At 37.6% G+C, this 14,425-nt stretch overlaps 1 protein-coding gene across 4 annotated transcripts in view; it reads right to left on the bottom strand.

The window, feature by feature from the left end:
- The window catches only part of ADGRA3 (adhesion G protein-coupled receptor A3), a 118,964-nt gene that overhangs the window by 41,278 nt on the left and 63,261 nt on the right, over positions 1-14,425 (bottom strand). For all 4 annotated transcript variants that reach the window (XM_073805121.1, XM_033856895.2, XM_033856896.2 and 1 more), the window contains 3 exons: positions 9,220-9,384; positions 6,084-6,285; positions 4,995-5,150 (listed from right to left, as the gene is read on the bottom strand). In XM_073805121.1, coding sequence (XP_073661222.1) covers positions 4,995-5,150; positions 6,084-6,285; positions 9,220-9,384 — 523 coding nt within the window. The remainder of the gene's footprint in view (positions 1-4,994; positions 5,151-6,083; positions 6,286-9,219; positions 9,385-14,425) is intronic.

The following is a 14,425-nucleotide window of genomic DNA, read 5'->3' on the forward strand; positions in this document are numbered from 1 at the left end:
TAAAAAGAATTAAGAGTGAGAAATACAGACTTGAAGAGACACAGATAAGTCAAAAATACACGTCAATGCAAATACCATATCATAACACTTGCATGTGGAAACTAAAATATGACACAAATGAACTGTGTATGAAACAGAAACAGACTCATAGACATAGAGAACAGATTTATGGTTGCCAAGGGAGAGGGGAGGAGGGGGAGGGATGGACTGGGACTTTGGAGTTAGCAGATGCAAACTACTACATATTGAAAGGATGGACAACAGGTCCTACTGTAGAGCACAGGGAACTATATTCAATATTCTGTGATAAACCATAATGGAAAAGAATATAAAAAGGAATATCTATATATATGTGTGTGTGTGTGTGTGTAACTGAATCACAAATTAATGCAACATTGTAAATCAACTATACTTCAATAAAAAAATAAAAAATTACATGTCAATGGCAGAGCTGCTGGGACTGGGGAAAAATTGATGCTTACTAGGTTTCTAGTCAAGGCAATAAAGACAATTTTACAATTAACAGAAAGAACATTTCCTCCAGGTAGACAAACTTGCTTTTATAAAAAAAATTCTTAGAACACGTGAAGAACACTATTCAAGGGCGGCAGAGTGTCATGGGCAACACCCTCAGCCATACGTTCACAACAAATGGAAAAGCTGAACTTCCAAGATTCCTCCAGTTCTCCCCATGGAAGCAGATTCTGTTTTTTTCTGATTACAGAAACATTATGTGCATCTCGTCTTCTGGAAGTATGAAGGTCTAAGTACTCTGGACAATTCTTATAAAAGTGAAAAATGCTAAAGGAAAAAAGTTACCTTTTAAACGCACCACTGGTCAGTGAGAAAATAAAGGCTCCACCAGAGACTAACAGCAAAACAACAGGAATCCAAGGAGCTCTGAGGGTGAACTCAGCTGATCACCGACTATGTTTTGACTTCCACGCAGGGCCTAGGCCCCGCCAACACAGGCCTAACAGGAGAAGACCACTGCGTAAAGCTGATAACACAAAGGAGACACCCCCAGGGTCAGTACAAACCAGCATTAAATTAGCCTCCAGGAAGGAAGGGAATGGCAAGGAGACTTGAAACTTCCCTGTCTTGACCCTGGCATGAGGTGGGAGGTGAAAAAATCTCTTCCCTGACAATCTGTCCACACAAATCAACCTTCACACGGGACTGAAAGCAGAGTTCACCTTTCTTCTGTGGTCTGTAAAACCTCAAGCGAACAACTAATTTCAAAGTGACCCCCTTACCCCGCTATTGCCCCTCGGCTCTTAGCAGCAGCACATAAATATCACGCTTAATAATGATACATTAGAGCATTCTCATTAAGACTGCTCATCACCAACATGAATCAGCGCTGTTCTGGAGGTCCTCACCAACGTATATACAACCAGAAAAAAAGAAGGATGTATTTTATATAGGAACAGGGAAACCGGCTCTTCTTTCCTGGTGACATAATTGTCTACAAAATCCCACATAACCAACTACAAAATTATATGAATGAATGCCCAGACACGAGGTCCACATGTTTTTAAAAAAAACCATAATCAAGGAAAACTGAACATGGACTAGGTATTTTATGATATTAAGGATTTAGAATTCATTTGGGTGATATAATGACAGTATCATGGTTCTATTTTAAAATTCCTTATAATTAAAAAAAATTATGGATGAAATGTGACATCTAAAATTTGCTATTAAATGTTCCAGCAATGAAAAAGACAGAAAGATACAGAGAGTGAGACAGAGAGAGAGAAGGTGGGAGGGATAGAAGACAAAGGAGATGAGTGGATAGGAGAGATGAAACAAGACTGGTAAATACTGAAAATTGTTGAAGCTTTGTGAAAGGTATTTTAAAAAAGTATTAATAATAACATTCCTTCTCCTATGTTTTTGGCATTTTCCAACTAAAAAAAAGTTTCTGGAAAGTTTTTAAAAAGTTAAACGCAAAGAGAACTTTTTTAAAAAAGCAAGATAAGGATGGAAAATGAAGATTCTACACTGGTTCTCAGAGCCTGTGCCAAAGACTTGTTGCCCAGTATCACCTGGAATTTGTAGAAATGCCAATTCTCAGACTCCCTCACAGACCTACTGAATCAGAACCTCAGGGCATGGGGCCTACCAGTCTGTGTTTAACAAACCTTCCAGGTGATCATGACACACACACACATTTGAGAAACCATGTGGTGGAAGGATCAAAAGGCCAGAAGCTGGCTCTGAAAATCTTTACAGAAAAGTCTGACAAGTAAGATGAAGGAATAAAACATTAAAAATACCGAAAATGAAAAGGAAACATAACCATCAATACTGAAGTGATTATGTCTTAAAATGAATAAATGAAAGAACTTTACATTTTTAAAAATCTGTACATAAAAATGCAGTAAATTAGCATTAAGGTGCCTGCCTCACTCACATATTTAAAATGAGAGCACAGGAAGGAGACTATACCATGTAACCAACTCTAATCTTCATAGACTTTCTCATCTTCTGAAATGGATGTACATTTGTTTTCACAAGAGAAATCACTATCGTAAATATGGAACAGACACTGCCTGACAGACAACCTTCAGCTCTTTTTAAAAGACCCCAGGAAACAAATCACTTAAAGCTGGCAGTTTGATAGCTTCTAGCACCCACCTAAGACCATAGAGTACCACCCTGTGTTGGCTGGATTCAATCACAGGTTATTTTAGTTATAACAAAATCCACAGCAGAATAACTTTTTGGACATAATAGAAAAATCAATTTAATTGTCCAATTATGCTATATGCATTTAAGGATACCTCAGCATAATTTTATGCAGTGGTAATTAACTTAAAATGAAGCCCTTAAAATGAAGCCTCATGATTGCCTCTTAATATAGTAATAGACAGTGAAAGCAATGGCCTGTAGTCTAAGTTTCCAAAGAATCAGATATCTGTCACTGCATCATAGGCAATATTACATTTATACCTCAATTGTTCAATCCTGAATAATCTTCCTGTTTCTTCTATTTATACTTAATAAGTTGCCATCATTTGTTTCCAAAGATGATTAAAATTTTACCTCCTATGTTAGCCAGTGAAAGTGACAGCAATCTCCTTCAAACTAAGTTTGTAGATAAGTAACTAAAGCAGTCTCGTGATTTTTTTTTTTAAGGACCTCTTTCGTAGTCTCTGAGATCATAATAATGTTAAATTTCCCAACCCTATAAAAAGTATATCCTAGCTTTGCAATGATTCTGCAAAATAGTTTCACCTATATTTCTCACTTGCACACACAAACTTTGCACGTTACACAGAGCAAGTATCAACCCCCATTTTAAAAACAAAGGGCCCATGGTTAATAACTCACGAACCAGGTCCACTTCCAGTCCTCAACAAGATGCTTCCCCCTAAGAACATACTAAAGCAGCAGACCATTTTTTCCACACACCAGCAAACATGGTGGAATGTACTGCATTGCTCTTCCCAAGTTGGGAGGTGTGCAGAAGTCCCTCACACCAAAACAGGGCAGCATGGGAATAAACATCTATTACATGATGGCAAAATCTTTCTCCAGGTCCACATTCCAAATGTCATTCCAATTACTCCAGTGACCACCTTCCATGAATGACTTCTAATCATGTGGGCAGCTAACCTGTGATTATAATCAACAAGGGAGAGCAGTATTACCACAGAAGCAGAATTCACACGGCTCCTTCCAGGGCTAAAAAAATTTACCATGCGAAGCAGGCTGTGGCCCAAAGACACAATCAAGCAAGAGAACAGTTCATTAGGAAACTGTGGTCTGAAGTTCAGATAACAACACAGAAATGCTAACTCATCGTCAAGTGGTCCGTTGACCTGAATCCTATCTATATACATGTCACTATTTTCTTTCCTTTAACAGCTACATCACATCAAGTAAAGTAACTAATGTACTAGGGCTGCAGTTTCAAAACTTACCACCAAAATGCAAGATATTAATAGATACTATACAAAAAAAATTCCTTGGTTAAATGATTTAAGGAAAAAGGCATATTACTTACCTTTTTGCACATTAATGAATCTGAGATGTCCCACATAAAGAAATAAATTAGACTTTGTTTAGTCCAGTCTTTTCCCCACAGTACTCTTGGAATACAATGGGCAACACTGTACTTTCGAAAGTAAATGTTATACAGCAGAAACTTCTGGATTAGACAGCCAAGGTTCTTGGGTTCTGTTTTCAGCCCTGCCCTAACCTAGCTGAAAAACCTTAGGTAAATCATTTAATTTTTCTCTGGGCTTCAGTGTATGACCTAATCTAAGTTTCTTCTACCTCTAAAATTCATTTTTATGTAAGTGATTTTATCACAAGAGAAACAGTTTATATAAAGCTCTCACCTAGCTGGAAACTTAAAGTTTAAGAATATGTTAATCTGCATCTAAAAACTTATTCAAAACATTATTTGCTGCTCATTCATTCTGAAAACCGTGGTTTGAAGTTTTCCCTTAAAGGATATCACGTGGACAAGCATATCACAGTTTTAACGTGGCCCCTTTTCAAAGCTATTAAATTTTCATAACTTGTGTATTTTAATCACATGAAATTTTTTTTTTTAAGTTCCTAAAGTAGTCTTTCACTTCTCTAGGACATTCCAAAAGCAGTTAAGCAATTTAACACAAGATCTGGGGGCCTAAAACTCTCACTAAGAAGGACGGACACCTGACAGTGTGGAGAAGAGAAATCCCAGGCAGCCTGAGAGAAGCAGCCAGGCTGACCTACAACGTGGATGCAGGACGTTGCTTTCTCACAGGCTGGCTGTGCCCCATCACGGTAATTTCCAAGAACTGACAGTTCACCTCTACTCTTCCCAACAAGTCACTATAATGGAGCATAGGTTTTTCAATGACAATTTTAGAAGTTAAAAGGTATATTTAGTTCAAATACAGCAAACATAAACAGCCTTTCAAAATACAGATTGAACCCTATCACATGACCATTTGCTGATATGCTATATGCTACAAATCTGAACCAGAAAATACCTCTTTTGATTTTTCCTCTTTAGTAAATCTTCCAAATTTCTCTATCATTTCAGCCACAAATATAACATCCATCTTGTCAGAAAAGTTGGCTGCTTCCACAGTGTAAGCCAATAATTGTCGGGCTGTGGCCACAGCGTTGGTAAGGTTGAGGGGCATCTATATTAAAAAGGGAAAAAGCAGCACTTAGCAAAATGATGGACAAAATTTTGACATCCTACCTTTGCATTTCAAAACATGGCAATGAATTCAAATTTTTTATCATCTACTCACTATGACCTTCTTAAAGTGCTTCTCCAAAACTGAGAAGACTGAAATATTATTGGAAACTTACCTGAAGGAATTATTTTTAACTTGGAATGGAATATAACAGTACCTAAATGGGCTGCACCATCTCTACCTAGCCAAATTCTATATATACCCAAGTCCAATTGCCTAGTAACACCTTTCCCGAGTATTCCAGCCAGGAAGGATCAATATCTGGCCTGGAACTCCTGCCACATGGGAGCATGAATCACTTATTTGCCTCTTACCTGTACTGTCATGCACTGCCAGTCATGCTTCCCATTTGTTTATTTATTGACTTAAACACGACTCAGCAGCAACCATTACAAAAAGCGTATATCAGGTGCAGAGGAACGTAAGAAAATGTGTAAGACACAGAAAGCACCTGCCAGCAGCTTATAATCTGCTATGGTTTAAAAAAAGACACACAGAAGCAGAGATAAGGAAAAGCATACGAATAGTACAAGTGCAACAAGGGATCACTTGTGACAAAGGATTTATAAAAGGAACTAAAGGGTAGCTTCCCAGGTGCATTTGAAGGATGGTTGGGATTTTGCCTGGAGATACAGATGATGAAGGTATTCAGGCAAAGGCACAGAGTCAGGTCGTAACTGGAAAGGAAGAGTGATGCCAGAGATGCCCTTCTCTGGTTGAGAAGGACAGGTCTGATCCCAAAGACACAGTCCACTGAAGTATAAACACCAAATCCTATGCTTTACTAGTATTAAAAAAAAAAAATCTTATGTATTTGGTGTGAGTACCACGTTTTATTAGCACCCTCGGCCGATCTGAAGACTTTCCAGTTACCTGATTAAACATATAAAGAACTCTAGTGACATCATTTGCATACTGGCAGCGAGAATAATCATCATCCGCCCAAAAGCCACCTCGATCACATCTGCGCCAGGCCTTTCTCTCATCCTGGGCGTTTCCGGGATAGATCCCACCGCTGTGGGTATTCCGAGTACACTGCAGATGTGCGGTAATGCCTGCCAGCGTTCTGGGCCACCTAGAGAGACGAAGACAAAATGGCCTAAGAGAACCTACGCTGACACTAGTAACAGCAGAGGAAAATCAAGGTTTAGAACATGTCACACAGAATCAGACAAAAATCAAGAAGAAACAAAACTTTAATAATAAGGACCCCCCAAAAAATTTTTTTAAGTTAAAATGGACTAAACCGTTTTAAGCTACCAGCCAAGTGTATTTTATTACCCTAACAGAATATTTTCCTAAAATATTCTAAATATAAACAGACAGGGAAATTGTATCTTACCCAGTAGAAAAGAAAAATGGTACACCAAATGGTCCTGCGTTTCTTTTTAATTACTGTTACTGTATTGCTGGCTTATATAACCATTAGTTACATAAGGTCAGAATCTTATCCAATATAAATAGAATTTGCCCTGTCACAGAAGGAGAGTTAGGATATGTATAGAAAAGAGCTACCATAGCAGGCCCAAGACTGCTCTCCTTAGAAAGGCCTGCTTGCAATGCTGGTCCTTCGGTGGCACCTAGGAACTTGGGGCTTGGAGTGTTCCCATGAACAGTTAACTGGTAAAGGTAATTCACTGTACCTAGACTGTCTGGACAAGCAATATGGTGTATGCTAAGCACCTGCTTTCTTCCTGGGGGTCTGAAGTTTTGGTATCAGGTTGGCAGAGGATGCCTACATGACCAGCCCCCAACAAGAACTTTGGGTGCTGTGCCTCCAGTGGGCTTCCCTGGGCAGAAACACTATACAGAGGCTGCTGTCTTTTCAAGGCTGGAGGAGCAGTGAGCTCCGTGTGACCTTCCTGGGAGGCAGAGATAATCAAGAACCTTACATGTGGATCGCTCCAGAACCCACCTGTGTCTTTTTCCCTTATTATCCAGCTATGTATATTACTGTATCACTATATCTTAGATGTCACTACAGCTATATGCTGAATCTCATAAGTCCTTTTAGCAAACTTCTGCACTTGGCTGGGATGGCGGGGGGGTGGGTCTTGGAGATGTCCAATACCATATACAACCGAATTTATCTGGGTGAAGCCCAGATAAATTGTACAGTCACTGTGCAAGTGAAGTGACTACACTGACCTGCTGGTATGAATCAGCACTAACTGGATTGAGAGAAATCTTTGTTATTTGAGCTTTATTTCTCCAAAACTGGGAATGAAAATAACATATTTGATAATATGTTGTATGTCATATATATATATATTATATATATGAGTCAGTTATAGCTGACTCATAACATATGAACTGCTAAATTATAATATCAGCCACACCAAAATAGAATGCATTATGAAAAACTATATAAAAGATGAAGCAAGACTAAACTAAATCTTATTAATGCAGTGGAAGTTGTAACTGTATAATATCTTACAGAATGTCAAAAGATAAATAATTCATTAATCAGTTAAATGGTTAGACTCTACTTCTATTTTTAAAAATGGAAAACCCTCCGAAACTATGAGTAAAAACAGAAAATCCACCACAAGCAGAAAACATACTATGACTATTTAATGAAGATGTTGAATTTAACAAAATTAACAAATGTTATATATTGCACTTTAACGTATACTTTAAATATTTAAATATTATAGATTAACAGTTAATCCACATAAAAAACTTATCCATTGGCAATAATAAATTATGATTTCCACACATTCATGTCAAGGAGAATTTTAAAAGGGGGAGGGGGAGGAGGACGAAAGACTATTTTTAAAAAATCAATGGAGAAGTAGCTGAGGTAAAGATGTTATTGCTTCTTTACCTTTGACTTGAAAGATTAACACCAAAGGGTTTTTTTTCTTATCCTTAAAAATCAGACTTACAGCCACAAGGCAGCAATACCACCAATCATAAGACAGCTATGAACTGGGTATTCAACAATCTTTATGCTGCTTTACAGAGCTACATATTTCCCTTCATCTATATTAACTATATAACTCATTGCTAAAATTCTAAACATAAAGAACTTTAGGTAAATAACATATTTAAAGATAATGTTTTAAAGCAACTTTGAAAGTAAGGAGAGTCTAAGGTAAAAGTTTTTAGCTCTCACAAATTCTAAACTTTCTACTAAAAAAAAGCAAACAAATCACAATATTTAACCCATTCTGATCATCTTAACAGAGTCCAACACTAGTGGCTCCCCAGCTTTCAGACCACCCAACAGCCTTCCTTTCTCAAAGTCCCTCTTGCTTAATTGCCAGAAGAACCAAAGGGGAGGAAAAATGGTTATGTGTTTCTGCTAATTATGATGTCCACTTAACTGCCTACGGTTAAAAGTCAATTAGCACCACAAAACCTTCCAAAGGTCATCCAAAAAGAGCCCTTAAAAAAAAAACAAGAAAAAAAAAAAGAAAACAGGAAATGCTATTAGCACACTATTTTAGTAGAATTTCCAAACTGTTTCCTAAAGTAGTGGTTCTTAACTTTTACAATAAAACCACCTGATAAAAATGAACACTTCTCGGGCTTCCCTGGTGGTACAGTGGTTGAGAGTCCGCCTGCCGATGCAGGGGACACGGGCTCGTGCCCTGGTCCGGGAAGATCCCACACGCCTCGGAGCGGCTGGACCCATAAGCCAGGGCTGCTGAGCCTGTGTGTCCAGAGCCTGTGCTCTGCAACGGGAGAGGCCACAACAGTGAGAGGCCCGCGTACCACAAAAAAAAAAAAAAAAAAAGAACACTTCTGGCTCAACTTTCAGAGACTTATAAATCAATAGATCTCAGATAAAGTTCAGGCACCTCTTTTTACTTTTAATCTCCATAAATGATTCTGAAATCACTTATGGGTAGTCCTTAGATATATAAGGATATATATGTGAATACGCATACATTGCTCAAATTTTCTTTCTGACGACAGGAGACTGGGCACATAGGTCTATGCCTTTGAGAATAAAAAGACGAGGGGCCAGTCAGCCCTTTCCAGCACTCTCCATGTCACTGACCTGAAATCCCCTTTATTGTTTACCACCCTCTCGGGAGGACAGTACTGTGCAGAGCTTTCTAAGACCACAATATCGACGGTTCTCGTATTGTTCCCACGTTTGGACTGGACATGGCAGCCCCAATTTCCAGTCGATCCAGCCTGAATATTAGAAATGGTTAGGGCACTGCATGAAGAAAGAGTTTAAAGAGAGAGAAAATATGGTTAGGCAAGAAGGAAGACAACATGTGCTTCGATCATTCTTTGAGCAAACATGAATGTATGCTGTAGGACAAGCGCTTGCTTGCTAGATTAATAATAATAATAAAAAAATAACCCCTCCATTTAAGTACTTCAGCAGCAAGTCAAGACAGGCAGGTAAAGGGAGACCTAAAATACTACGGTAAAAGCTATAGCATAAGAATGAATGGAGTGGCACTGAGACTTCTCCCTCCAAGAAAAGGGAGGGCAGGCCACCACAGGGAGCAGAAACCAAGTGCCAAGGCAGAAACATCATGGCACTTCCTTCAGCAAAACTAAAGGAAAGTCAATTTCTGTTTTGTATATAAGTTCATTTGTAACCTTTTTTTTTTTTTTAGGTTCCACATACAAGCAATAAAAACAGAAACAGACCCACAGACATAGAAAACAAACTTATGGTTGCCAAAGGGGAAAGGGAGGAGGAGGGATAAATTAGGTGTCTGGGATCAGTATACACACACTCCTATATATAAAATAGTAACCAGCAGGGAACTTCACTCGGTATTCTGGAATAACCTATAAGGGAGAAGAATGTGAAACAGATACATGCATACACGTATAACTGAATCACTTTGCTGTACAACTGAAACTAACACATTATAAATAAACTGTACTTCAATAAATAAAGAAAAAAATCAAAAACAAAATGATAATTAAAAAAAAACTAATAGTTTCCAAGTTATATCTACCTTTTCAGATCCATACTCAAGCACGAAGAAGACTACTATTATGAAGTGTGTAATTAATATTTAAGATGAAATATTTTGTGGAAAAGGAGTTAAAACCTGTTAAGTCTCTAAAAAGATTTAATAAATTACCAATTAATGCTTTAACAAAAGTAGCTTTCCATTTAAAAGTACACTTCAACTTATAGTAACAGCTATATTTCTAAATAGCTGTCAGAAAATTCAACTTTCAAGATGAAATCATAATTCTCTAATATAAAACCTATTAATTAAAGAGCAAATGTCAGAACCTTCAATTAAACTTTATTCCCCCCACATGATCTACTATACTTTGCTTTCATGTAGAAACAAATAAATCATTAGACATAAAGCATGTATAATTTTAATTAACTTAACAAAATAATGCCTTGAAATTAAAACACATTTTTCTAGCTTCCTAAAATCATTAATGGCTATACAACAACAAATGTTCTAATAAAGAGTTTTGAGGCACTGTGATTCTGAACCAAAGAAAATATTTATCATCTTTACTAAGTTAGTAAACAAACTAAAACATTGAAATAAATATATTCAAGGTAAAATGACACAGAAGAGTTTGACATTAAATTTAAATAACCAGAAAGCCTGTCAAACATTATACTTTGCATAACTCTATCGAACTAGGAAGTGTATAAAAATTTTTGGCAATAAAAAGCATTCCCTAATCCAGAGATCCCCAAATTTTCTTGGTTCATGGTTCCTTCACTAGATAACTTCCACAATGCCCCTAGCCTCAAAGAAACACCTAGGGTGAAAGCAATCTAAAGATTCAATGCAATCCCTATCAAACTACCACTGGCATTTTTCACAGAACTAGAACAAAAAATTTTACAGTTTGTATGGAAACAAAAAAGACCCCAAATAGCCAAAGTAATCTTGAGAAAGAAAAATGAAGCTGGAGGAATGAGGCTCCCTGACTTCAGACTATACTACAAAGCTACAGTAATCAAGACAGTATGGTACTGCACAAAAACAGAAATGTACATCAATGGAACAGGATAGGAAGCCCAGAGATAAACCCATGCACATATGGTCACCTTATCTTTGATAAAGGAGGCAGGAATGTACAGTGGAGAAAGGACAGCCTCTTCAATAAGTGGTGCTGGGAAAACTGGACAGGTACATGTAAAAGAATGAAATTAGAACACTCCCTAACACCATACACAAAAATAAACTCAAAATGGATTAAAGACCTAAATGTAAGGCCAGACACTATCAAACTCTTCGAGGAAAACATAGGCAGAACACCCTATGACATAAATCACAGCAAGATCCTTTTTGACCCACCTCCTAGAGAAATGGAAATAAAAACAAAAATAAACAAATGGGACCTAATGAAACTTCAAAGCTTTTGCACAGCAAAGGAAACCATAAACAAGATGAAAAGACAACCCTCAGAATGGGAGAAAATATTTGCAAATGAAGCAACTGACAAAGGATTAATCTCCAAATTTTACAAGCAGCTCATGCAGCTCAATAGCAAAAAACAAACAACTTAATCCAAAAATGGGCAGAAGACCTAAATACACATTTCTCCAAAGAAGAGATACAGACTGCCAACAAACACATGAAAGGATGCTCAACATCACTAATCATTAGAGAAATGCAAATCAAAACTACAATGAGGTATCACTTCACACCGGTCAGAATGGCCATCATCAAAAAATCTACAAACAATAAATGCTGGAGAGGGTGTGGAGAAAAGGGAACCCTCTTGTACTGTTGGTGGGAATGTAAGTTGATACAGCCACTATGGAGAACAGTACGTAGGTTCCTTAAAAAACTAAAAGTAGAACTACCATACGACCCAGCAATCCCACTTCTGGGCATATACCCCGAGAAAAACAATTCAAAAAGAGTCACGTACCACAATGTTCACTGCAGCACTATTTACAATAGCCAGGACATGGAAGCAACCTAAGTGTCCATTGACAGATGAATGGATAAAGAGGATGTGGCACATATATACAACGGAATATTTCTCAGCCATAAAAAGAAATGAAACTGAGTTATTTGTAGTGAGGTGGATGGACCTAGAGAGTCAGTAAGCCAGTCAGAGTGCAGTAAGCCAGAAAGAGAAAAATAAATACCGTATGCTAACACATATATATGGAATCTAAAAAAAAAAAAAAAATGGTTCTGATGAACCTAGGGGCAGGAGAGGAATAAAGACGCAGACGTAGAAAATGGACTGGAGGACACGGTGCAGGGGAGGGTAAGCTGGGATGAGTGAGAGAGTAGCATTGACATATACACACTACCAAATGTAAAACAGATAGCTAGTGGGAAGCAGCCGCATAGCACAGGGAGATCAGCTCGGTGCTTTGTGACCACCTAGAGGGGTGGAATAGGGAGGGTAGGAGGGAGATGCAAGAAGAAGGGGGTATGGGGTTATATGTATACGTAGAGCTGAGTCACCTTGTTATATGGCAGAAACTAACACAACATTGTAAAGCAATTATACTCCAATAAAGATGTTAAAAAAATACAATCGACTATAACAGAATAAAATAGAAAAACAAAAAAAAACACCTAGGGTGGTTCCAATGACTAAATGCAATCCTAAAACTATGTATATATGTCCTAATAACTTAGTAGCCATTTGAAAAAAAACACACATCAATTAAAATAAGTATTTCATTCTTAACCACAACTACTTCCTAATGGGCTGTGCATGCCTATTGGGCACTCCAAAATTAATCAAACATTAGATACAGATCAAACAGTGATATCCATATTCCTTGTTCCAAAATTATTTTCACACACTACTTGCTTTTGCACCATAGTAACTGTCAAAATCCCATTATCTAAAGTATGGCACCAGCAAAAGAGATGCAGTATCATGTAAATTCAACACCCTAACTGCCTGGAGCTGGTAGCTGTGTCGTGTCTCACTAATGCCCAGTATCACTATGCTCAAACACTTATAATACCACACAGCACCTCCGTTAACACACTGTGGCACCCCAGGACACATTAGCATACCCTCTGGGGAAAACGGTCCTAACCCAACTTTCAGCAATACCTTCAATGTCTAAAACCAATTATCGGAACAAAGTTTTCAGGAATCCTCAACACGACATATTAGGAGATTTAAGGAGAAGGAGGTAGCTTCAATTTCAGTGTCTAGGAAAAATACAAACTCTGATTCTTACTAATGAAGGATCAACGACATGAGGAGACCAATGAAGAATCAAGAGCTGTATGAGGTAAACCAGTCCAATAACCACATACTTCCTTTTCCTACAACTTCTTTATTATTCTGGGATTAACTCTGTGTAAAGGACTTCTCAGTCTTCATATGAAAGATTTTCACTTTGGTAAGTGTCCCTACCAACAAAAAAATGTTAGGTGAAGTTGCTATCCTTAGAATTAATTTTTTTGTAATGCTAAAGGAATTTAGATTAATTTAAACATGACTTACAGAAATAAATTTATAAAGTAAATCTAGTTACTTTATAGCTACAGAATTTAAGAGTTAAATTAAAGCTCTTGGAACTATATTCAATATCCTGTGATAAACAATAATGGAAAAGAATATGAAGAAGAATAATATACATATAATTCAGTCACTTTGCTGTAGAGCAGAAATTAACACAACACTGTAAATCAACTATACTTTTCAATAAAATTTAAAAAAATAAGGCTCTTTTATTCAGAAAAGGGTTCTATTACATTTTTAAAGCTTTATTATTGTATTATATGTCAATTATTGTCTACTCAGAAAATAAACTGCTTAAAATATACAATTTGGGGACTTCCCTGGTGGCACAGTGGTTAAGAATCTGCCTGACAATGCAGGGGACACAGGTTCTATCCCTGGTCCGGGAAGATCCCACATCCCGCGGAGCAACTAAGCCCGTGCGCCACAACTACTGAGCCCATGGGTCTGCGTGCCGCAACTACTGAAGCCAAGCGCCTAGAGCCTGTGCTCCGCAACAAGGGAAGCCACTGCAATGAGAAGCCCACGCACCGCAACGAAGAGTAGCCCCTGCTCGCCGCGGCTAGAGAAAGCCCGCACGCGGCAACCAAGACCCAACGCAGCCCAAAAAATACATATATATACAATTTGGTAAGTTTTGACATATGTATACACTTGTGAAATTATCACACAGTAAAAATAATGTAACAATTAGAATCTTCTCACTGGAACTTAATATTAAGTGCAAAGAACATATAAAAAACTTTCCTAACAATCTTATCCCCAATAAAAGAACTCTGCTTCTGGTAATAGCAGAGTGG

The sequence above is a fragment of the Tursiops truncatus genome, chromosome 5 (assembly GCF_011762595.2).
Source record: "Tursiops truncatus isolate mTurTru1 chromosome 5, mTurTru1.mat.Y, whole genome shotgun sequence".
Lineage (NCBI taxonomy): Eukaryota > Metazoa > Chordata > Mammalia > Artiodactyla > Delphinidae > Tursiops > Tursiops truncatus.